We start from the raw sequence: 27194 nt of genomic DNA, 5'->3' as shown, positions 1-27194 counted from the left end.
ACCACCAAAAACCTACTAGATCTAATAAAAGTCTGCAAAGTAGCAGGATACAAAATAAATATCCAGACATCTGTGACATTGTTATACACCAATAATAAGCTATGAGAAAGAGAAATGAAGAAAACAATCCCATTTACTATTCCAACAACAACAACAAAAATAAGGTGCCTAGGAATAAATTTAACCAAGGAGGTAGAAGACCTATGCTTGAAAAATTAAACAATACTGAAGAAAGAAAAGTGAGGAAGAAACAAATAAGTGAAAGCATATACCGTGTTCATGGACAGAAAAAATTAATGTCATTAAAATGTCCATACTACCCAAGGCATCTATAGATTCAACACAATTCTTTATAAAATACCAATGGCTTATATGACAGATATAGAACAAATATTTCAACAGTTTATATGGAACTACAAAAGACCCTGAATAGCCTCAGCAGTCTTGAGATAGAAGAACAAAGTTGGAGGTATCACAATACCTGATATCAAACTACACTACAAGGCCATTGTAATCAAAACAGCCTGATAGTGGCATAAGAACAGGCATATAGATCAATGGAACACAACAGAGAACTCAGAAATAAACCCATGATTTATGATCAATTAATGCTTGACAGAAGAGGCCAAAACATGCAATGGGGTAAAGACAGCCTGTTCAACAAATGGTGTTGAAAAAACTGGACAGATACATGCAAAAAAAAAGAAACTAGACCACCAACTTATACCATTCACAAGAATAAACTCAAAATGGATTAAAGATTTAAACATAAGTTACAAAACTATAAAAATTCTAGAAGAAAACATAGCAGTAAAATTTCAGACATTTCTTACAGCAATATTGTTGCCAGTATATCTCCTCGGGCAAGAGAAACCAAAGAAAAAGTAAACAAATGGGACTATATCAAAATAAAAAGCTTTTTAACAGCAAAAGAAACCATCACAAAATGAAAAGACAATCCCCTGAAAGAAAGAACATACTTGCCAATAATACATCTAATAAGGGGTTAATTTCCAAAAAACTATAAAGAACTTATACAACTCAACACCAAGAAGACAAACAACCCAATTAAAAATGAGCAAAGGACCTGAATAGACATATCTCCAAAGAAGACATGGAGATGGCTAACAGAAATGTGAAAAAATGCTCAATGTCACTAATCATCAGAGAAATGCAAATCCAAATCACTATGAGATACCACCCCAAGCCTGTCAAAATGATTATCAGATTCAAGTCAACAACAGTTGGATGTGGAGAAAACAGAACCCTCGTGCACTCTTGGTGGGAATGCAGATTTAGATGGGTACAGCCAGTGTGAAAAACAGTGTGGAGTTTCCTTTAAAAATTAAAAATGGAACTGCCTTCTGACCCAGTGATTCCACTTCTGGGAATATATCTGAAGAAACTCAAAACACAAATTTGAAAGGATACGTGCACCTTTATTTTCATTGCAGCATTATCTACAATTGCCAAGATCTGAAAACAGCCCAAACGTCCATCAGCAGATGAGTAGATAAAAAGCTATCGCATATTTACACAATGGAATATTACTTGGCTGTAAAAAAAAAAAAAAAAAAAAAAGAAAAGAAAATCTTACCTTTTGCGACAGCATGGATAGACCTGGAGAGTATTAGGCTAAGTGAAATAAGCCAGTCAGAGAAAGACAAATACCATATGATCTCACTTATATGTGGAATCTAAGGAACAAAATAAAATGATGAACAGAAAAAAGGGCATGGATGCCTGGAACAGACTGACAGTGGTCAGAGGAGAGGGGTGTTGGGGAGCTGGGTGAAAAAGGTGAAGGAATTAAGCAAAGAAAAGAAAAATAACACATAGACACAAACAACAGTGTGGTGATAGCCAGAGGAAAATGGGGGTGGGGAGCAGGTGGAGATGGGAAGGGGGGGCGGGGGAACGGGAAAGAGATTTTGCTTGGGGCGGTGGGCACAGGATGCCATGTGCAGATGGTGTTTTATTGGATTATAAACTTGAAACCTGTATGGTTTTGCAAACCAATGTCACTCTAATAAATTTAATTAAAAATAATAATAAGGTATTAAAATAATAAAATATGAGTGCTATTATAATATATAGAGGACACAAATGTCCAATAAGAGAACCTGTTTTACAGTCTTGTTCCTTGTTCCTTGTACAGCTGTCCCCCCACCAATTTAATTTTCCTCAGTTTCCATTACTCCAGGGTCAACCATGGTCCAATTACATTAACTAGAAAGTTCCAGAAGAAAACCACTCATAAGTTGTTTGTTTTTTACTTTTTATTTATTGATCGATTTGAGAGAGAGAGAAAAAGAGAGAGAGACATCGGTATGTTGTTCCACTCATCTATGCATTCATTGATTAGTTGTTGCACGTGCCTTGACCGGGGATCAAACTCACAACCTTAGTGTTATCAGGACGACGCACTAACCATCTGAGCTACTCCGCCAGGGCCAACAATTCATAAGTTTTAAATTGCGTACCATTCTGAGTAGCGTGATGAAATGTCATGCCATCCTGCTGGGACACGAATCAATGTATCCACGCTGCACAGGCTCCCCAACCATCAATCACTTAGTAGCCATCTCTGTTACCGGACCCACTGCTGTGGCACCGTGGGGTTGTGTTCAGATCACTCACTTTACTTAGTGATGGCCCCGAAGTGCGAGCAGTGAGGCTGGCAGTTCACAAGGCACAGGGCAGCATAGAGTGCTTCCTTTCGGTGGAAAGGCTGAGTGCTGTGCAGTAAGATATTTTGAAAGACCACATTCACATACCTTTTTACAGTCCATTGTCAATTGTTACATTTTATTATTATTGCTATTAATCTCTCACTATGCCTAACTTAAAAATAATACTTTATCAACGGTATGAATGTATTTGAAAGAAACAGTATATACAAGATTCAGTACTATCAGCAGTTTCAAGCATCCACTGAGGGTCTTGGAACATACCCCACATGGTTAAGGGAAGGCAAGTGCATTCTCCCAGTTCTAAAAAACAATACAACCCAAAGCAGTAAAAACAGGTGTGATCTTGCTGGGAGTAAGCTGCTCTCCATTTTGCAACACCATATTACATACTGCAGGTTAAAACAGCCAAGAACAGCAAATTTCATACTCAGTGGAAAAACCCCACTTAATCAGTCTCATGAAGCTAAACTCAAGGTGTTGGCGGTACTGCAGTTCTTTCTGGAAGCTCTAGGGGAGGCTATGTCTCTGTTGATATGTAGGTCTCAAACCCCGGCTACTTGCTGACTGTCAGCTGAGTTTTTCCAGGCTCTAGACACGACACACATCCCTTGGCTGGCCGCTGCCTCCTCCATTTCCAAAGCCAGTCACAGAGCATGGGGCCCCTACTGTTCTCAAGCACCTGCTCCTCCTCTCATCTCGTCTCTGACCCAGCATGGAGAGTTTCTCCGATTTTGAGTACATGTATGATTAGATGAAGCCCACCGGTGATCCAGAATACCCTCCACCTCAACATTCACGTGGTAAATTGCAAAGTTCGTTTTGCCATCTAATGCAAAATGGTCACCAGTTCTGGGGATCAGAACATGCACATCTTAGCCAATGAAGGTGTTCGGCCTACTGCATGGGATAAGGGTAGACATAGAGATGAATGAGACAGAATTGAGAGTCCAAAAATAAACACTTATATTTATAGTCAAATGATTTCTGACAAAGGCGTCAAGCCAATTCACTAAGGAAAGTATAGTGTATTCAAAAAATGATACTGGGACAATTGCAAAAAGTGAACTTAGACCCTCACCTCACATCATATATAAAAATGGACTCAAAATGGATCATACACTTAAATATAAGAGCTAAAAATAACAAAACCTTTAGAACAAAATACAGGAGAACATCTTTGAGACCTGTGGAAGGCAAAAATTTCTCAGATATGACATCTAAAATACAGTCCTAAAAAGAAAAAAGTGGATAGGCTGTACCTTATTCAAGTTCTAAACCTTTGCACTTCAAACGGCACAATTAGAAAAATAAAATAAACAGCAATAGTCCAGGAGAAAATATTAGCAAAACATATTCACCAAAGGACTTGTCTCTAGAATACAGAATATATTAATAACACAACTCAGTAATAAGAAAAAAAAATCTAAAAAAAAAAACAGACAAGAGATATGACCAAATAATTTACCAAAGAATTCAGATCAAGGCTAATAAGTAAAATAACTATAATACAAAAGAGAAAGTAACAACTGTTGGTGTGGATGTAAAGAAACAGGAATCTTCCTGACATGATAATAGGAATGTTAAAACAGTGAACAAATCTGGAAATCAGTTCAGTAGTTTCTTGAAAAGTTAAACATAGAGTTACCACTGATTCAGCAATTCCAATACTAAGTATCTACCGAAGAGAAAGAAACATATGTCCACACAAAGACTGGCACGTGAATATTCATATCAGTATTATTCACAATAGCCCTAAACTGGACATAGCCTGTCTACTAACTTGTGAGAAGACAGACAACATGGAGTGGTACCCATGCAGTGGAATACTATGCAGTAATGCAAGGGAACAGCTTACATATGCCGTCAGAAATGAACCTCAAAACATTATGCTAGCGAAAGAAGTCAGACACACAAGCCACCTATCACATGATTCTATTTCAATAAAATGTTCAGAAAAGGCAAACTCAAAGTGACAGAAAGTAGATTAGGGGTTGCCTAGGGCTGGGGGCAGGAATAGGCATCAGGGATCTTATTGGGGGAGATGAAAACATTCTAAAGCTAATTTATGATGATGATTGCACAACTCAACCAAGTTACTAAAAATCATCAAATTGTACTTTGAAACGAGTAAAAGATATGTAAGATGTTTGTCTATAAAGTGGTTTATAAAAAGAAAGAAAAACAGCCAAAAATGCATGGCAAACATCCAAGTGTGAAGCGTCTGATCTTGGAAAATAATTCAAATTAACACTGAACTTAAGGATAAAAACACTTAATTTCATCCAAACAGATTTGAAGAAAATGAATGACAAAGTCCACTGTCTAGTGGGTTCTGAGCAGCTGTTCTCTGGGTCCATGTCCAACTACACTAGAGAGACGGGGCTTTTCCCGTCAGTCCGCTCTCCTGACATGGAACCAGGAACACCCACAAAGAGGGCTGACTTGGAATCACCTCCATGGACACCTGAGCTCTTTCTGCCCTGGCTTTCTGCGTAACTACCAAAGCTGGGTATGGACATGACCATAACTATAAATAGAATTAATTACCAATCAATAAAGTGGCGAACAGAGGACAGAACTCCTCAACATAGGTTCCCTCAAGAAATCACAGACGAAGTCTTCCCTACATGAGGTTATTCATATCCCAGAGACTCTCTCTGAAAGGAGAGACAAAGAAAGCTATAGTATGGTTTGCATAAAGCAAAACAGAAAGACATTTCATATAGGCCAATAAATAATCTGTATACTTTTGAATAAAAAAAGAAAAAGGTAGATTTGGGAAATTTTTCTGATTCAGAAGCTAACAGAGTTTTAAGAAGTACTTCCCATTCACAGTACTTCCCATTCACAAGTGTGTTGAAACAGTCTCCTCTTTAAATAGGAAACAGATAAATTTAGACAAATATATTTAAATTCCCAGAGCAATCTTGAGGGGCTGTGACAGTTTGGGGAAATGTCAAAAACACTCTCTGCCTGATAAAACTACTCTGCTCTGCAAGGAGATTATCTCAAAGAAAACAGAAACCTTCTCAGAGAAACTTATTATAATGTTTTCCCCAACTGTGGATGTTAGAGAATTTCAGTTGAGAGTTACTTCCACTCTGTCAGGTAAACACAGATATCTCAGACCAACTGGGTTTCGAGGTGAAACATGTAGGTGGAGAAGACATTAAGCCCCACAGGTTTGCTTGACTCAGTCACAGCTTAACACCTCTCACTAAAAATTCCCACTAAAAACTGAAAACAAACTGTTCAAATGAACTTTACTATCAACACCAAAACAGTGATTAAAAAAGGAAGAAAGGAAATATTTCCAAGTGGATCAGCCGCCTCAGCTTAAACTCTACAGGTCGACCTGGACCAGCTGGATGACATAAGTAAGAATTAAGTTCCTAAGGCAGTTAAGAGTCAAGTTTACTTGGTCACAAAAATAAGCTACTGAGAAAAGAAGTACAAATTCATAAAGGTGAAAATTAAAGAAGATTCATAAAAGACTCCAAGCTGAGCTAAAAATAAACAAAATAAGTTGTGCTTCTCTGAAATGTCCAAAGTTATGCTGAAGTCATAAATAAGAGGTTTTTAAGAAAATAAGGTATAGCCTTCATTACAACAAGGTTAGGGCTCAGAGCGCAGCTTGATTAATAAGTGTAAGTAGAATTATGAGCTAGAAAAAAATTAGACTAAGTGAGAATTAGACTAAGTAAACAAAGAAATAGAAATGCCATGTTAGAAGAAAATTTGATTTATAGATTAACTGTTCATAGCTACTAAATGCTAAATAAAAGACTTCTATTATAAAGCAGAGAAGACTTAGAATGTGGTGACATTTCAAACAGTGGAAACCTAACAGATTTTTTTTAAATACCCAGAGCAAAAATTTGACAGCCTACAAAGCTGTATCAGAGCCTCTTCGTTGACTAGCTTTCTCTTCAAGGAATGGCAGGAATGGGAAGAGAAGACAGGAGTATTACCCACCATCAACCAACGGCAGAGAGCTTGGTGGGCGTTGACGGGTGGGAGAAGGCTGGTGGTTCTTTTCTACCTTCTTTTCTCTCTGATTTAGTCATAAAATAATAGTGTTAAATCTTATTACTTCAAAATACACCTCTACTTTTTATTAAGATGATTACACATCACGAAATGAATAGTATAAACTCAAGAATATAATCAACACACAATAATATATATTTCATATCCACACAATAATTTAAAAGGCTAATTTTGTATCTAAAATGTAAAGAAATTGTGGCACCTCATCAAGGATAAGGGTTTGTGTCTGCTGAAATTGTCCAGTTACCTAACAAATATTTAAACAAGATAAGGAAAATGTATGCTTTCAAAGTGTCTTAGATTGGCTTATAATAAATAAAGCATATTTTTTTAAAGTGTATGCCAAATATATTCTTTATCTGTGAACGGCATCGCAGGGAAGCCAGGAGGGAACAGGGCGGCAAGACAGGCAGGCCAGAGGACAGTACATGTGGCCCAGGGGGCCAGCACTCCCGCACAGAGCACAGCTGTGTGGCTGTCCATGGAGGATGGCAAGTCTCTGGGGGGTCAGAGGACCACTGGGTCTGAGAACAACCCCTGAAGGAGGAGGAGTGGAGAACATGGGGCAGAAAGGCAGAGCAAGAAATTTACATGCAGGCTTTTTTGGTCTTCTCGCTTTTTCTCCCAGGTCAAAGTGTACAAACAGTTGGTAGGAAGAGCCTGAGCCTCAGGGGGTCTGGTGTGGAGCCTCGGAGGAGACAAAGGGTGCCCACCCAGGCAGTGGGAGAGCCCCAGGCGAGTGTCCCTGTGAAGGGGCCAGAGCTCATGGCCTGCCATAAACTGAAGTGCCTCCAAAATAGTTTCTATGGTTTTATAATATTTTTCCAAAGGTTAAAATATATATTATGAAATCCTAAAATTTCCTTAAAAAAAGTAATTACTCATTTCAGTATGTTACATGCAATATCAGAATTTATATTAAAATAAAGCTGAAACTAAAATAGAATTATTTCACTTCCTTATTAATAAATCTTTTTAAAATTGAATTTTCAGTAAGATAAAGGATCCAAGTTCACACTTTATAAATCATGGCAAAATGGGGTAATTATGAGATTAAGAGCAGAAGAATTTACAATGTCAAGTTATATTAATTTAAGTAAGGAATCAGTTCTCTAGACCATATTTAATTAATACCAAGGTCTCATAGGACTTTGTTTTTCTGGGATGAAATTTGAAATCGAATGAGATTAGCACTATTCATAGTCTAATACCTTACACTTTAAAACTACAGTTTTTATTTCTCATTAAAAAAATAACCTTATCACTCACACTGTAAGTAATAGAAAATCAGAGGTGGGGGTGGGGGTCCAAACAAATTTTAATAAACTTGCTGGAGCTAAATCACAAATCTGGCTTCTCTTCCTGGGAACACAGTGCTATTCTAAGTTGGATACTAACTTTCCTGGATAACTACTTAAATTAGGCTTTCAAAACAAATCAGCATGTTGTTAGAAAAATAAAATAAGAAAGGGGTCTAGGAAATGGAGTCCCTGTCAGATGCCTACCAGATTGCAATGCCATCCTCTACGTTAGGACTTTAAATGTGTTTATAGGAGAACACATCACCATTGAGCAGCAAATACAACTGGGCCTATTATTATGCAATAGATATAGTACACATATTTAAAGGCACAGTGCAGTGAATTTGAGAACTTTAAAATATCAGAGTGGTAAAAAAGTCAGCCTAAAGAAAAAAAGAAATATATACAAAAAAAGAAACTAGTATATACTCTGACAAATCACAATACAGTGAATATTTTATAATGTCCAACTTTATTTTACTTAATCCTTATTTAATTCTACCAGAACTATATGAATATATTCCAAGAGTTTAAAACCAAGCTTCACATAAAGGCTGCAAGGCAGTGTTCCTCCCCGTCAGTTTCAGCACATGCACCGAGCCACCTGGAGAAAGCTGGCATCAATGCCCTTGGCCGTGTCCGCGGCTCGCACCCCAGCCGGACACAGAGCCTGCGCTGAGCGGGCCAGACTCCGCAGCCAGCCTCGCTGTGTTCCTGCTCTGTTCGGATTCAGACCACTCGCTCTGCAGGCAAACAGGACTTTGTTTTCTTTTCAATAAGTAAGTGTGCGGTCTTGGCCAGCTCTGTTCCCTTCTGTAAAATGGGTGCTGAAGAAATCTATTTAGAAATCCGACCTCAGCGCTGTGCTGAGTGCTAACGGAAATGATGACTGTAAGTGGTACGTCGCGTCGCTACCACTTTGCTCCTGTCACTGGGATGCCACCATGTGGGCAGGAGCTGCCCCAGGGTGTGACCAGGAGAGAGCAATCTTTTTATCACCTAAAGATCAAGATGTAAGTGGGAAATCTGTAAATCATCAGGCAGTTTCCTTGAGGTCACTGTAGGTAGACAGTTGAATGGTAGCTCCCCAAAATATATGTCTGCCCAGAACCTGTCAATGAGACCTTGTTTGGAAAAAGGGCCTTTGCCCTACATTCAGGATCTTCAAATGAGACCATCCTGGATTCTGCAGGTGGGCCCTGAACCGGATGACCGTGTCCTTCCAGAGAAAGGCAGAGGGAGGTGACAGGCGCAGGGAGACGTCTGACAGGTGAAGCAGCGTGGCGGGGAGGCGGGCTGGAGGGACTGTGTCCATCAGTAGTACCACTGACTGCTGGCAGCCACCAGCCACGAGGACAGGGGCCTGCCAGGGCCCTCAGAGCCTCCAGAAGAAACCAACCCTCCAACACTCCACTTCAGACTCCTGGCCTCCGGCATGTGACAGAACCCACTTCAGTTGTTCTGTGATCGTCTGTTACACAGCACAATGATGTGTCCCAGTGGCCGCACCTCGGACCTGCGTGCTCACCCGCCTTGCTGCACTCCAAGGGAGCGACGCTCGAGCAGGTGTTTAGTACAATGCCTGGCACACGGAAGACCCTTAATCAAAGTGAGCTTTCCTTCTACTTCCACCTGCTCTCACCAGCCAGGCACTTCAATGCCGGGCTCCCAAACCCCGGACTGCAGAGCAGACCAACCATTTCCCCAGAGGAAAGTGTACACTCTTCCTGACCAGGACGGTACAGATCAAGCCCTTTCCCCAAACACAGGCTCCTCTGCCATCTTCTCCTACTCACCCCTGGTCCTTCGCGTCCTACACAGCTTCTCCACTAACCGCTGCTTAAACATCTGGCCTCCCAGCTTGGCCCACCCTCTGTATTTTCAGCTCCTGGATTTGGCCCACAGCTTCATTGGACCTTATTTTTTCCTTGGAAAGCAATGCAACCTTTAATTTTTCAATTATTTTACAGTGTTTTAGAGTTTTTATATTCATGAAATTTCATTTCATCCTCACCATCCACATGAAAGATTCTGAGGTAGATTATTTTACTAATATTACATATGAGTGAGGAGGTCTGAGAGGCATTAAACTTTCCCAAGTCACAAAGGTGCCAAAAGAACAGGGATGGAACAAAAATGTGATCGTCACCCTGAAATTCACGTTTCACTGGGCTTTCCACTATGTTACACAGACACACTATTTGCTCAAATAAAACTCAATAATACAAATGAATTAAACGTGGACTCTTAAAAATAAAAAAGAATGAGAATCAATTTTCCAGAATAGCACAAAATATACTGGGGATAAAGACAAGAAATGGCAGGAAGACAGAGCAGACCCCAATACTTAAAAGAATCCAGGTCAAAAGTCCATCAGAACAGCACGAGGAAGCAAATACAACCATACATAGGAGTGGTAACTCCTGATTTTTAAAATCACATATTAGGCAAATGTTTACAGATGAGAACCAGGGAGTCACAGAAAACTGTGAAATTTCTTTGTTCAAAAAAGAAGCCATTGGAGCCCTGGCCAGTTTGGCTCAGCGGTTAAAGCGTTGGCCTGCGGTCTGGAGAGACCCGGGTTCGGTTCCCGCTAAGGGCACGTACCTCGGTTGCAGTTTGTCCCCGGCCCTGGTTGGTCGTGTGGGTGGCGGCCACTCGATGTGTCCCTTCACGTCGATGTTTCTCTCTCTCTCTCCCTTCCTCTCTCTCCCTCCCACTCTAGCTGTACAAAAAATGGAAAAATATCCTCGGGTGAGGATAAAAAAAAAAAAAAAAAAAAAAAAAGAAGCCATTGGAGATGATATCTGTGTAGAACTTGACATGTTTTGTGTGCTGCCTACAATTTTAATGGGGCTATCCGTGTCCTCAAGGAGCCGACAATCCAAACTCACAGGTACAAAGTTACAACACACAGCATACAGCTAGGTCTCAAATATTATAAACTATACCAGGATACTGCTTGCTATGTTATGTTTTCATCATAATTAGCGGTAGTCTCCAAAAGACAGTGAACATGGTGTAAAAACTCAAATAAATGACAATGTACAACTTCAGAGCAGCTGTGGGGAAGCAGGCACCCTCCCTTTGCCTATGAGGGATTCTTCATTCACTTGGATCCAGTGTATTCACTGGTACAGCTTCTCACAGGCAGTAATAACCAAAGGACTTTCCAAAGTACTTAGCAAGTTCACACCTACAGCGCCGATTACTAAGCGGACAAAAATGTTCACAGCATACACAGAGACAAAAATGCATCCTAAATGTCTAAGAAAGCAGGACTGGTTAAATAAGGTCAAATGTACCTCAAAAATGATTCTGTGTGTATGTCTAGTATCGAGGTCTACTCCCTGACAAGTAAAGATGGCCACGAGTCTTAAGTGACATGGGGTGCCAGGTACCTCATGAGCCACACTTTGTGGGTTCATGTGTACTCACACGTAAGTCTGGAATGCCATGAATCACACTCACAACAGTGGAAATCTCGTGTGAAATGAGTCCAGTGGATCTTTTTTTTAATTGAGGGAAAGAGTACTAAGTAAATTAATTAAAAGAAATGAAAGACATCCTCAAAGTGACTGTATTTACTCTTTCACCCAAAGTTTGCTGAGTGCCTCCTCAGAGGACAGTGAGGGACATACAAAAGCTGGCCAAACCTGTGCCAGAAATGATGCCCGAGACCCCAAGACCACCAGCAGAGACGTTCCCTTGACTAAATATTAATATTATCTCGACTTCCAGGATGAGAATGTTATCCATAGGTCACACAGTTTGGAAGAGGTTCATCTTCTAAAACTTACCATTGGTCAGTTCTGAACAAACGGGAGCTGAACATTATGGACTGTCAATCACAATTCCCAAACTGAGCTGTCAAGAAGAAAAACATCTACTGCACTTGGAAATGTCACGTATAACCGTACAAATGTCAAATAACATTGAAGTGTTCGCAGGAACCTATGGGTGTGAGTGGGAAGCCTGGGCACGACGCTCTGAAAATGAGACCCTATTTTCAGTAGAGTTTATGTTTCTGAAATCAAGAACGCTCCGCTCCGTGGCCGCCTACCCAGTGAGCCGTGCTAACGTCCACCACACTGCACTTTATCCTTTAAAGACTTGGCTGTCCAATCACTTCTCTAGTAAACACTTTCTCACACACCTTCTCTGTGCAGTGATACAGGGGGCATTACCAAGGCCCACAACCAGCGTGGCCAACACGTTCTTCAGACTTTCCCACGAGAGCTTTCCTTAGCAGCGAACTCCAAAAACACAGCCCATGAGTAAGGCCCAGGGCCAGCGGTGCGCAGTGCGCGGCGGCTGTCACGCTGGGCAGGGTCTTAGCCACCAGGTGTATAACACCCGCTGTGGCCACCTAATCCTCTCTTCTGCCACATTTGCTTGTCAGAAGGATCCAGAGGTCTGTTAGTCACAGCCGACTTTCTCTGGACACTCATTCTTTCTTGAAGAGATAACATGGTAAGTGTTTTAAAAGAGGAGGGCATGCAAGTGTCCATCAGTAGACGAATGGATCAAAAAGCTGTGGTACATATACACAATGGAGTACTACACAGCGGTAAGAAAGAAAGACCTCTTATCCTTTGCGACTACATGGAGGGACCTTGAAAGTATCATCCTAAGTGAAACAAGCCAAACAGAGAAAGACAAATTTCATATGATCTCGCTTATTTGTGGAATATAATGAACATAACAGTTTGAGGAATGGGGTAGTCCCAGAGACGCGGAAGCGGGGTACAGACTGACAATCCCCTAAAAAGTGGGGAGGTGGGGGAGGGTTGAACCACCGAACTTATACGCAAGTATGCATGAACAGTGGACATGGACAACAATCTGGGGAAGGGGCAGGGAGGGAGGGGGAGGGGAGAATCAGTAAGGGAAAAAAGGAGAAACATCTGTAACAAAAATTAATCAATAAAAGAGGAGGGCATGCAATAAAGTGATGGCTATGATTCTTTGTTTTTTTAATGTATATTTTTAAATCCTCACCTAAGGATATTTTTCCTTTTATCTTCAGATAGAATAGGAGGGAGGGAGGATGGGAGGAAAGGAGAGAGAGAGAGAGAGAAACATCAATGTGAGAGAGACACATCAACTGGTTGCCTCCTGCACGATCACAACCAGGGCCGGGGACCGAACTGCAATCAAGGTACGTGCCCTTGACCAGAATCAAACCCGCAACTCTTTGGTCTGCAGGTCAATACTCTAACTACTGAGCAAAACCAGCCAGGGCATGATTTTTTGTTTTAATTCACCAATATTTATTTACTGAGCTCTCCCTGTGCCAAGGTCCTTTGCACCAGGGACGCAATGGGGAACACTGAGTCCTGACCTTTTCGGAGCCCAAGATGAAGTTAGGGAGACGATAGGAAGCAAAGACAGAACAGCCCATGATGAGTACAGGGCTGGCGTGGCAGCGTCTCAAAGGGACACCCATTGTGAACACAGAAGGTCCGTGACGTTTCTTGCAGCACTAACATACCAAAGAAGAGAATAAGAACGTATATGCAAAGACCAAAAAGTGCAGAAGAAGCTAAGGGCATTCAGTCAGGTAAGGAGGACTTCTATCAATACAGCATTTAGGATGTGAAAATGGTGAATCCGTGAGTCAGCAATTGCTTTAGAAAACTTGGAGAACTGAACACTAATTCATAATTCCCAAATTAGGAAGCCAAATTAGGAAGTCTGCTTATCTCTCAGGTCAAATGGAGCTAAGTATGTCCTTGGGAAGTTTAGTACTTAACACCTGATAGTAAGTAGTAGGGGTAATTTGCAATGTGCATGACATTATCACTAAGTAACACATGGCTGGAAAGACACTCCCCACCCTCAAAACCACCTTTCATTACAGGACACGTTTCTTCCAAGGACAATCCCCTTGGTCTACTCATTCTGATGTCCGTTTTCCTGTCAAACTTGCATCAGCTTCAGTAGTAACTAGACTGTCTCAGAGTGGTGAGTGGGTTGTTTATTTACCTGCACGGATAAAAAGGGAATCATCTTACATCCCCTTTCTTTTACCACTGAGTCAACTGAAAACCCGACCCCCTCTTTTGAGAACTCAGACTCCACCTGAGACCGACCAGTGGTGCTGGGCTGTTCAATCAGCAGGGCTCCTGAACGCTACCATCACCTCGCCCACAGTCAAACCAGCTCCAGACGCCTGTCATCCATGGCTCTGCCTTGATTCCAACTCGGGCAGAGCGAGTCTGGTCAAGCCTCCATCATCACCTGTCTCGCTCCTAACTGCTCTTCCTGCTTCTGCCCTTGGCCCCTCCACAGGCTGGTTTCAGCACATCCAGGGGATCCTTTCAAAATACCATGTCACTGCTCTGCTCAACAGCACTGCAGAGATTCTTCAAGTGGACATTTATAATGTGACCTAGAAATTCCATCCTCGGGATGTACTCTGCTAGTTCTGTTTGTTTGTTAATGGTTTAAAACCACACTCATTAATTGTGTCACAGTGTAGATCTGAGGTCTGGCATAAGTGACTGGATTCTCTGCTTAGGGTCTCACAAGACTAAAATCAAGGTATTGGCCAGGACTATAATACCCACTTGGGGCTCAGGGTCATCTTTCAAAGCTCACTGGTTATTGGCAGAATTTAGTTCCTTTAGCTTTTGGACCGAGTCTCCATCTCCTTGGCACACAGTAATCTTAATTACATCTGCCTTTCTGCCATGGGGTGCCAGGTCCTCACAGGTGCAGCATGGGGACCAAGATCACAGGGATAGAATTCTGCCCACTACACTACCCAAGAGAAATAAAGACATCTCCACCCAAAGATTTACACATAATACTCACAGCAGCACCAATCACAGCAGGCAAAAGTTCAAAACCACCAAAATGTCCACCAACCGAGAACAGAGAAGATGAGCCATACAACGGAATACTCTTCAGAAACACCAGAACAACTACTAGCACATTCGGCGACATGAATGAGCCTCAAAAACATCCTACTAACTGAAATACATACTTCTATTAAGAAGCCAGAAACAAGAGACTACAGTGGCTGGGGGTAGGAATGAGAGCAACAGGAAAGAAGGAAACGAGATCTTATTGAAACATGAACACAGTCTACAACCGGACTATGGTGATGGCTGCACAACTTGGTACATCTACCACCAGAAGTCACTGAACGAGCTGTGCACATGAAACGGGGAAATCTTAGGACGTGTAAAATGACTCAATAAACTTATTTCAAAACTTAAAAATTAAAATTAAATAAAGCCAGTGCAAAGTGGTTACTCTTTTCAAGCAAATTTCAAGTCAGTGTCCCCTTGTTACCTAACAGGACCCTGCAGATCTGCATTCCCCACACCTAGGCCCTCACCTCCTACTGTGCTCTCTCCAGTTAACCTGTTCCTGCCCTGCTGGTCTCCTTACCAACCCCTGACTATTCCAGCACACTCCTGCCTCAGGGCCTTTTCCAATTTATCCTATCACCCCAACTCTTTCAATTAGCCTATCACTGCTTTGGAACCAGCTCTTCTGAATCATTCTGAAGCAACATGGTTTTGACCTTGGGAAGAAGGTGAAGAAGACGCTCAATGCTTCCTCTGCTCCCTTTGCTCTCTCACGGGGCAAGGGAATGTGTGATGAAAAACGATCACACTGAAAATCGTACCCGTTGAGCACTGTGATACTTAGAGAGCAGGCAGACAACATTCTTTGGGAGAGAACTACTCCATCATCTGTGTGCAGTGGCCACCAGATGGATGCCACCAAGCCGCTGGACAGCACAGCTCACCACACCACACCAGGAACACAGACCACTGCCCTGCTGCAAGGCTTCCTCCCTGCAGCTGCCCTGGCTCCCCTGTGTGATGAGTCCAGTTTATGTCAATGATTTCCATGACAGAACTTCCTCGACATTTGCAAAATAATGCCATCCACCAACCTAGATCCTAAATCAACAAAGAAATCACCCCATTTCATCGGCATCACTTGCACAATGAAATAAATTGCCATGTAATTCCAGAAGAAACCATTATGTCCAGTTTTGTTTTTCTTTTTGTGACGATGACAGTGCATCCACTAGGTAACTGTCAGCGATGTGCTCAGAGACTGCAGCTGTGACGACAAGGAGGGATCCCCTTGTTCATTCGGGCCAATCTCCTTTCCCCAGAATCACAGCACAAAGTCAGGAGTGTGGAGAACACAACCAATTAACTGGTGTTCAGTTTCTCAACAAGCCCCTACAACAACCGAGACTGCATGGGACAAAATTCTCCTATTGCAAATGAAGTGCTTTATTTAAAAAAGAAATAAAGAGCTCTTACTAATAAAGAGATCCACTGATTTCTGAGAGATCAGAAACAAGCGAGCTTTGTAGTAGAGCCCATATGCCAATCTCAGAGCTCGGGCAGCAAATTACCTACCTTCCCCAACTGGTCTAATATCCATGACTCCATCGGGTATTTAAACTTCATTTTAAGGAAGATATAAGGCTGTCTCCGGCCTCTCCCACTTTGTCTATGCTCTGGTAGATGACCTTTCCAAATGCTCTGGTACATGTACTAGGGCTTTGGGTTTTGCTTTGAAAGCAACACATGCTAAGATGGGCATAGTTCAAATCCCAAATCTGACATTTCATAAGTTCAGAGATTTAAGTAACTTGTCTAAGGCCACAAGACTAGTAAGGGATAGGAGAGGGACCAGAACCAAGAATCTGCTTCCAGGATCTAGGGGCTTAGTCACTATTCTAAGCCCCTCTTGTTTCCTGTCAGACTACCTCCCACCATGCTACCACCACTATCCTCCTCCTCCCTGCGACCAGAGAGCCATATCATAGACAATAATTACACTGCTTTTTAATTAATCAAGTCTTGAACTCTGAAAAGCCACACTCAGCAAATGACACCCAATAAACAGCCACTACATTCACTTATTTTTCTAATGCTATTCCAGTAGAGAAGAAAATGTCGCAAACCTCATTTTGCAGATTGGGGAACTGAACTAAAAATTATTAAGTCTCCCAGCATCACTTAGTGACAGAGAGGCAGAGAGGGCACTGATAAAGCTCGACTCTATTTCCCCAGCATTACTGCTCATCTTAAAACCACTGCTCATTTCCCAAATGAAAGCTGGTAGGGCTGTTTCCAGCCACCTGCTCCACCTGGAGAAAAACAAGGGCCGGCTGGCTTGCTAAGCACACTGGAATAAGTAAAGCACTCGGACAGGAGTAAAGGCCTGTCACAAAGACCCCACCCATGTCACATTCGGCATGACTATGGCATTTCTCACCATTTTGCATTCAGCCCAAGTAACTCAGTGACACCTTAAAAATGTCCCATAAACATGAAAATAAGCTGACACCTCTTGCAAAGTCTGAGAAGATGCCAGAAGGACCCCAGCAAAAGGTAATGACAACTGGAACAGACAAAGACAAAGTTTTAAAAACAACTTACCACTTAATTTTTAAGTTTAACATGTATATTACAAAGACAAAAACCAACTGAGACGGCTCCGGCAGAAAAACAATGCAATGCATGCTTTCTCAGTTGAACAGTGAAAATTCCTAACCCTGGCCAAACCAGAATGAACACCTGTCGAACAGGCCACCGTGCCTGCAGAACATATTCTATCATTCGCTGGCAAATATTTTTACCTATTTCAAAACAGACAAGAAAAAAATATTTTTAAAGATTCTACCAGGCCATTAGGAAGGCCCTAAAAAAACGTCCAGAGCTTTATAGTATTTTCCTAAAAGTCTGCTTCATGCATATTTGCCAACACTTCACTAAAACAAACCTCTTAAAATTAATAAATTACCTGTCAAATCCCATAAAAACAGATGGTCACTTGGAGACAGGAGAAGATGTTATCATTCTGTTTTACACAGCTGTTCAGGCTAAGAAAAGATCTTTCATTTTCCATAACATACAATAAACCTTGTCTAAGATTTCCAATATTAAACATAAAATGAAAATTTCATTCAGCTGCTTCTAAGTTACACATCTGGTAATTGTTAAGGAAACATCTTCAATAGGGAGAGAAAAAACAAACAAACACATTATAACAAATAAAACCCCAAATTGGCTTTGTTTTCTCTTAATTATTAAGCTACTTTGCAATCCTTTGCTATCAAGATTTAACACTGTTGAATGTTCCTAAACTGAGGCCCTCTAATATGCTACTTGGCACAATGAAGAATTTATTAGCAGTCACTTATCAATGAGAAAGTACATATAGCTGAATATCTGACACAATTGTTTCTTCCTGTTACTCCTTTCAAAAAGGTGTTTTACAAATTTTATCAGAAATCTAACACATGAAACAATAAGTCAACACAACATCAGTGTCACACATTTGAAATGAGATTTTGATTTGTTAGTCTCCAACACATTACTTACATTACTATAAATCACATGAAGACAAAGACATTGGCACCTAAGAATGGTTATGAAATAACAACACCATGAGCATGCCTCTATTTATGCTCAGAGCTCTCTTGGTTCTATATTTTTAGCAAAGGACATAAAACTTGATAGCTAAATATATGGCCACTTTTTTTTTACATTACTTGCCAGGAGCACCATTGCTTAACTCTTCAAAATGTCCACAAAATATATCTGTGACATTCAACTACTGTAAGAGTAGGAGGATTGGCGTGGCAGGGGGATTCGTTTCATATTGGAAAATAATTAAAATTTTGACAGGCCACAATGAGTTAACTGTTAGGTAACGAATTGTATCAGGAAGTTTTACTATCACTCTCCTGTTTTATATCCTCCAAAGGCTCCTACTGGGACACAATCTGAATCCCCTAAAGAGCCTACAATGCCCAGAGGCCTCCCAGACCCTCTCATGTCTCCAACCGCACTGCATTCCATTCTCCAGCCAATCACACCAAGCCTCCACGGTCGGTCCTCTTCCGTCTGTCTCCTGAAGCCACCAAGCTCATAGCCAACAACCCTGTGTGCCAACTACCTGGAACACACTTCCCTTAGATCTTGCAACTCTTCGGCTAAACAGACTATTTTAGTCTGTTCAATAGACTGTTAACTTGACTTATAGCTTTGTATTTGGAGCATATGGAATGTGGGCCTCCATGTGTACTCTTGCCCCTGGTCCTGCAGTGCTGGGCGGATCTTCTGCCCCTGCAAGTCCTCGAGCAAACCCCGAGTTCTCTGAGCCTGTTTCCTCAATGGAGAAAAAAAGAAAGAATCCCTGTCCTCCAACATGCCATTTTATGTGAAGAACAAATGAGATCTTACCTAAAATTCTACAAAAACCATAATTTAAAATATTTTTATTGTGTTCTTTTCCACATGCCACCCTACGTATTCCAGCAAGCGAGGACCATGACAATTTCCATTCCAACCTCAATGCTACAGTGGCTTCTGAGGAACTTTTGAGCTGGACAGGGTTTTCATCTCTTATGCCAATTATTTCTCTATCCTGCAAAGGAAAAATATATCAGACTGCCCAAGAGTTCAGACATTAAAAGAGAAAGAGAATGTTAAAGAAGTAACTTCTAGATCTGTAACTATTTATAGTTGCACACACACACCAACCAAAGGACGCTTCTTCTGCTATTCAGCACACTGCACACAGCCCTGTCTTCCAGGGAAAGCACATGGCATGCGCCAGGGCTAACCTTTCCTGACCTCTAGTCAGTGGCTGGGGTGAACAGCATGTGAGGCACACCCCGGGCTGTTTCAGATCTCCCGAGTCTCTGCACAGAAGCCTTTCCTCCCATCCCAGAGAAAAGATGCTCTCAGAGATTTAATAAATCAAAAGGACAAAGAGAGCACGTAAAAAGATGCTAAGACAAATAAAGAGAAACTCAAAAACTTAAAGATGGCTGAGGAGGGCCAGGCCAATGTGCTCAGTGGATTGAACATTGTCCCATGCACCAAGAGGTCACTGGTTTGATTCCTGGTCAGGGCACATGCCTGGGTTTCAGGCTTGATTCCCAGTAGCAGGCATGCAGGAGGCAGCAGATCGACGTTTCTATCTCTCCTCTCCCTTCCTCTCTCACTAAAAATTAATAAAAACATATTTAAAAAGAAAAAGATGGCACGGGGGAAGCTGGCAAGGGCACAGTAAACCTTAAAACAGACTCAGGGCGGTGCAGGACACAAGAAAATGAAATAAAATTTCGGTGAACTGAGATTCAAAAAGACTGCACGTTAGATGATCAAAACTCTTGTACACAACACATTTAAACACACCAAGTGGGCATGCTGACCACTGCAGAAAAATCGCATCTCACCAAAAAATAATAAAAACCTCCATCAAAGTACCCTTTAAAATTCATCACAACATAAACTTTCCAATTTTCTATATAACGAGACAGTTCTGTCCTATCTCTCAGGTCTACACATCAAGTAAATTCAGCAGGAAACACCTGCAGACAGTGACTACAATAATCATTAAAACAGCTAATATTCACTGAGTGCACTTCTCTGACTGCAACACGAGTTCTTTCAATAATGAGGAGACTCAGCAAAACTGATGCAAGAAATATTAGTCCCTTTTTAGATGCAGAATTAAGGCACAGAGGGATTAAGTACTTGCCCAAGATCTCATGCCGGGCAATGAAAAGGAAAAAATTCCAGGAGCTCCGGCTTCTTGAGCCAGTCAACACAACAATCAGTCCAGAGAGGTAAGTGATAGAATGGGAACTGTTAGAAACCTGACACTTTATCTGCCGTGTCTCCTGCAAATATGTGTTTATAACCACTAGGGACAAGGGTACAAGGCACACTAGTTGAAAAAAATGAAGCCAGTATGAATCCAGGCCTAGAAACTCGTTGTCCTTCATATACAGTCTCTCATGAGATCCTCAAAAATCCTTAAATGGTTATTCCCAGTCCATAAAGGAAGACACTGAGCCCAAATATGCCAAGCAAGTTATTTAGAGTCACAAAAGTATTCAGTGGCACTGCCTACCTGTACATTGGTATTAATGCAATGTTAATTCACCCAGAACCCCATAATGGTCTGGGAACAGGTTATCCTTATCGTTCAAGATACTAATCTAGACAGGTGGATAAAAGGAATTGGCAATATCTATCACAATCATACACAGTGCTTGACCCCACAGCTGAAAAGGGGAAAAGGGAATGAGTGACTATGAAAACCACAGCCAAATTCAGACCTATTCAAAATTCTTTCCATCACACCAAGTACAGACACCCAAGATACTACTATACAGGAAATTCATGTTGCAAAGTAAAATGTCAATCACAAACCTGGCATTTTAATGAAGAGAAATGGACCCATTTTCCAGTTGCCATGGCTTTCTTGCTCAGTCTGTGGCCACTATAAAAACAATGTCCTTTGGTTGTCTGGGGTACTTACCTAGGTGTAAGGACACTATTCGCAAGATTCTCTTTATCAGTGGCAATCATTTTTCTAATACAATCTGTTTACACTGTTCTAGGACTAGACCTATATACAGCAAACTCCACATTTCCACTGATTTCTTTGGCATGGTTTCAAAGAGAAATGCCATGTATTGTGTGACTGTAATACAGAATGTATTTGTTAGTGCTGGTTTATTATATTATTCTTGCAATAATTATTACAATTTGCTATTGTACTCTATAAGTAGTTCAGATCATCATATTCTAGTATATACCTTCAACATACCTTCAACTTATTTCTTCATCTGCCACATTTCAGTTGGTCTAACATACCTTCAACTTATTTCTTCATCTGCCACAATTCATACATCAGTCAGCAAAACCCATGAGCTCTACCACCCAAAGATATCCCATATCTTACGGATGAGGAAATGGAGCCCTGGAGAAGTGACAACACATCTAACAGAAAGGTAGTGCTCGGCCTGATACCAAGGCAGTCTCCCTCAGCCCACCTTCTTAACCACAGAGTCTCCCCGAAGATATCACCAGAGGGGACAGCGAAGCTGTACCAAAATGAATGGGTAATGATAACAATGATAATGATCCCACCAGCTACCCATTACTGAGACTCTAGGCTACATAATTCTGCATGGCTTCATTTCACCCTCTTGGTTCCCTAAGAAACCAGTATTATTATTTAATCCATTTACAGGTAGGGAGAGTGAGGAGTCTAGCGGTCAAATCACTTGCCCAGGGTATACAGCCAGCATGTGGAGGACACAGGATTTGAATTTAAGACCAACCCCAGAATGATCTCCACTGGGTTAGAAGGCACTCTGTGCAGAAAAGAACATGACAAAGGCAGGAAGACACTGATGTGGCCACACACTAGGAAACAGCACCAAGGGGCACAGTGTGTCAAAGACAGACCGTGACGATGTCCTGCACAACTGGCCACGTGACTTTATCCTGAATACGCTAAAAGGGGAAGAGTTGTAGGGAATTCTAAGCAAGAGGAAAGTCACAAAAGAACCAAGATTTGCTCAGGTTGATGATCCTCGTAAGGAGGTTATTTAGAAAGAAAATATATGTTTACGTAAAGTTGTTTCTCAGTGATTGATCTCCCACCTGAAGACTGGGAACAGTTTGATTTTTGCACATCAAACACTCCTAGCACTGTTATTTCCCTTGTTACCCACATCCCATCTGCTTCCTTTTCCTCACACTGAAGTGACTGGTCTATTCACTCAAACAAAAGCCTGGAAACAAAAAAACAAACAAATAAAAAATTTTAATACTTGAGCCACATTTATTTTGAGAAAAATAACAGACTCACAAGTCCCTTAGCTTGTTCCATGTTGACTAAAAGAAATAAATATGTAACTGATGTAGCTTGTTTACTCATCTGGTTTTAATCCTAAGGTAGATCAAGCAATATATATTTTTTAAACTTTCTCAATTCATTCCGACTTTTCTGTAGGTAACCTAAAAAAGTCCAGTGAAACCTTAGTACCATTTCTGCACATCTGTTACATCGCCAACTCCTGTAACAACCACCTTGGGTAAGGGCGTAGCATCTTAAAAGCAAAATTCCTTAGGTAGTATTTATTCTGTTGCAATGTAAAAAAGCACACTTTTCATTTTATTTCAAAATTATGCAACTTTTTATTTCATACACTGCCATCTCTCTAGAAAAATATCACCAACAGTATACAAATAATACATTCATTATCAAATCATCTGATGGGTGAACACTAAATATAGTTTAACACTCAGGTGTTATTGCAAAAGGCCTGAGCATTTTAAGTTTTTATCTGCTGTTGATGTTTCTAATGGCTGTTATTATATTCCTTTTATGATGGCTTGAAACGTTTGCTCAGTTCAGACCAAAGAAGAAAGGTAAATTGGTGAGTGCTTTGTTTGTATGAGTTACTTGCTATGCTTGTCTTTTTTTATTTGAATTATTCCTTCAAGCATGTACTATTATCCTCAAATTCATAGTCAGGTAAATTGTAGCTTAAGTAATCAAAGTAGAGCTGGGATGAGAGCTATGTTCTGACAGTATATATAGCCCATGCTCATTCCAAGCCAAGAAACAAAGAGACAAATTTCCCCAAAATTCTAAGATCACTAAACCCTTTCCTCTACTGAAGCGTGCAATTCCTTATAATCATCTGATGAATTTTAGCCAATACAATGTGAGCTGAAGTGATGTGCTCTCTGCAAAATCTCCACATGCAACTCCATGCTCCTTCCCCTTTGAAGTGGCGGAAATGAACACGATGCCCAGTTCATCTACAGGAGCCATGTGGTGAAGAGGGCAGAGTGGGATGACGGAAGGAGCCTGGTCTGGGAGTCACACTTAGAGGCAGACCAAGGACCCCACACTGGGCTTTTACGTGACTAACATATAACTCTTTGCTGTAGTAAGCTGCTGGAATTTGGCAGCTTATGGGTTACAGAAGCTAGCATTACATAACATATTAAAAGAGAAAACAATTTGAAAAAAGTCATAATAGGAAATAACAGTCAATCTAAAGATTAAAATACAACCATTAAAACAATATTTTTGAAAAAATATGTAGTATTTAGGTAATGAGCATGTTATAATGTAAAATTTTAAAATATATAGAACTCTATGAATAGTACTTACCCAAGTTTAAAAACAAATATTAGCTTCTCAATTATATTTATGTAAATATGTACACAGAAATTAATGTTGCTGACTAAAAAATGAATGCATAAAAATATGGAAGAAAATATGTTCACATTACATCAGTTTCCCTCTGAATATGGGATAGAAGGAGATTTTTACTTCTTTGAACTTTTCTGTATTCTCTAAAATCAAAATAATGAGCATACACCTTTCATAATCAGAAGATATTTGTCTGTTTATGTTTAAGATTTCTTCAGAAAGGCCAATATATCCAGACAGCCAGTAATACAGAGCTGGGTCTTAGGCCCCGTCACCCCAGGCAAGGTTTTTCTCCACTTACTGTCCCATAAGGTAGCCTCCGGACATTCAGAACCACCAAATGTACACTGGAGTGAAACAAAGATTCCAGGAAAAAATAATTCCCGGGAGAGTCCTGGAAAATGAGACCATAAACATAACTTCTTTGTTCATTCACAATGAGGTAGCTTTTAAAAGCAAGTTAAGCCCTGGCCGGTTTGGCTCAGCGGTTAGTGCATTGGCCCGCGGACCAGAGAGTCCTGGGTTCGGTTCCAGCTAAGGGCACGTGCCGTACCTCGGTTGCAGTTTGTCCCCGGTCCCAGTTGGGGTCGTGCAGGTGGCAACCAGTCGATGTGTCTCTCTCACATGAGGATAGAAAAAATAAAATAAAAGCAAGTTAATACATAACTCCATTAATGATACACTGAAAACACAGAAATTATGTCAGTAACTGTGGATACACACTCATGGGCGGGCAGAGACCTGGTGACCTCAGAACCTGGTCCTAAAGAAAAGCCTCCCTTTTAGTGTAAATGACATCATGACATGAGAGCACACTCGCAAACTGCTCAGCACATGCCAGGCACATGGCAGGAAGTGAAAGGTGAAACAGCACCACTATTATTTTTATTGGCTAGAGTGTGAACAGATGAATTAATCCCTGCTTTATCAGACTGCCAAAATTCAAGTCGAGGCATTGACTTTCGAAGCCCTTCCACTCTACAGAACCTGACAGGAAGCTACAAGTCCAGCCTGCCTGCCCACAGCCTGCCTTGATCTCGCCCATCACTGGCGTGTCCTGCTGCTTCTACTCAGTGAACACAAGGCAATTAGGGGAAAGATATTCTAGCACAGAAAACCTCTAAGGAGATGACCAGAGAAACTCAGTTGTATTTGCAGACTCAGGAAAAAGAGAAAAGAATATGTTATAAAAGGGAAAGTCCTGGAAAATGTCTTTAGGGAATGTCTTTAATGCCAATGCAGGTGTTCCTTTCAGGAGGATTTTTAAGTAAACATTAGTAAGTGAAATTTTATGAGTAACAATGATATTTACTGAGCATTTACTATGTCTCAGGACCTAGATAAGCATAAAGTAAACTACAGAAAAGGTGTTGGGAGAAAGAGGAAATGGGGAGGAACAAAGGGGCCTGCAGCAGCCAGGAAGAGTCAAATCTCACCCCAGAAATCAGGAGGACAGCACCAGCCCCATACTTCTGAAAAGCGGACACTGCCTCAGCCTCTGATGGCTGGCGCTTGCCTTACCCTTGCTTCTTTGCATTCCTGACTCCAGAGTCAAAATAAAGGGCAGCTGATCAGTGGTAAAATGAAGATATACTACACAGAATCCAATGTTACCCTCGACTGTCATTATAAGACAGTAATGACCATCATCCCAACATAAAGGCTGTAAGATCTCTTTTGGCAAGATCCTAACCACATAATGTGGTACAGCAAAGCCACAATCAAGGAGGCTCGCAAAGCATTTAATTTTCTTACGATTTACAGGACATGCCAATCAGTAGTCAACAGGGAAGTTCCCTTTTCGTAAAAAACAGGATGAGATTATACATAAAACAAAAAGAATATGTTATCATATTGACAAATAAAAACATGTTGTAGCTAAAAGCAATCCAAAGGTAGGCAACTTCAATAAAAGCTCCTTATCTCCATTTTAGGATGCAGATCATTAGTGGAAAGAATATTAATTTCTCCATTCACATTTTGATTCCTTTCCCAGCAAAAAATAAAACAATTTTTGAAATATAATCATCTTGCTTAATCAAATGTTGAGAGTCTCATTTCAACATGAATGGAATAATTAACAAATTGTGGAGATTCCAAAAACTAGAAATTAAGTTTCATTTATGCTTTAATACAAATACTCCTTTAAGGCAGGCCTTCTGAATTATGAGAGACACATTCTTTCATTTACCTTCAAAGAGAACAGAAAGGCAACACCACAATTAGTTATGCACACATGATGCAGTGGGTATTCTATAATCATCTGTTGATTTTATACATTAAATGTAAGCCATAGAGGTGAATGTGTATAATTACTAAATCTCCTGAGAAAACTGTAGGCAAGAAAGAACAATTCCTTCTTTCCCGAGATTATAAAAGGTAGTTCGAACAAACTGCTACAGAAATGAATATCACCTAGTATTAAAAACTTAATTCACCAAACCAAATTTACTGTCTCAGACATTAGTCCATTTTCTGTGCAAGAAAGTGAGGCTCTCAGTATGAATTGCATTTGAGAAACAAAAGGTTTACATTACCCATTTTAAACAAGAATTAACATGTTTTCCATAACTATACGGCAAAATGTTCTATTGCTCAGAGATTCAACAAAATCATTAAGAAAATATCTGCAGATTACACAGTTTCTACAAATTGCTCCTCAGAACCTGCTGCTTCTAATTTTAATTCAATCTTCTAATTTTATTAATATATATTTGCCATCTAAGAAATGCTGACTAACACATAAAAATCTCCCAAGAAAATCATCATCAAGTTAGCAAAGAGGAAAAATGCTCTGGGAGGAGATTAAATCTAATCTGGTTGGGTAGAAATCCCATCTTTGTCCATTATTAGCTACAGAAACTTGCCAAGTTTTTAACCTTATACTGCCTATTTCCTTGCTTTGCAAACTTAACAATGCTACAGTAAAAAAGAGAGGATTTGGCAACTGACTGAATATGACAGACATGAGAGGCATTAGAGATGACCTGGAGGTATCTTAGCCAGGTAGGTAGAGGGACATAAGAGGAAGAGCACACTCAGAGCAACCTAGAAATGGCCAGTGTCATTGGGCCAGGAGAGATGGAGACATCCACAAATGGGTAGACAACAGACAACCAGGAAT

At 40.7% G+C, this 27194-nt stretch overlaps 1 protein-coding gene across 4 annotated transcripts in view; it reads right to left on the bottom strand.

The window, feature by feature from the left end:
• SUCLG2 (succinate-CoA ligase GDP-forming subunit beta) overlaps nucleotides 1-27194 on the bottom strand; it is a 238994-nt gene that overhangs the window by 150122 nt on the left and 61678 nt on the right. Inside the window, exon 1 of one of the 4 annotated variants that reach the window (XM_036266386.1) lies at nucleotides 22504-22591. The exons of the other annotated variants lie outside the window; for them this stretch is intronic. Within the exon in view, the coding sequence (XP_036122279.1) occupies nucleotides 22504-22576 (73 nt within the window). The 5' untranslated portion in view covers nucleotides 22577-22591. Of the gene's footprint in view, nucleotides 1-22503; nucleotides 22592-27194 lie in introns of those variants that run through there. 4 annotated transcript variants of the gene reach the window in all.

The sequence above is a fragment of the Molossus molossus genome, unplaced genomic scaffold (genome assembly GCF_014108415.1).
Source record: "Molossus molossus isolate mMolMol1 unplaced genomic scaffold, mMolMol1.p scaffold_m16_p_18, whole genome shotgun sequence".
NCBI classification, from domain to species: Eukaryota; Metazoa; Chordata; class Mammalia; order Chiroptera; family Molossidae; genus Molossus; species Molossus molossus.
This window is presented reverse-complemented; position numbering and strand designations above follow the sequence as displayed.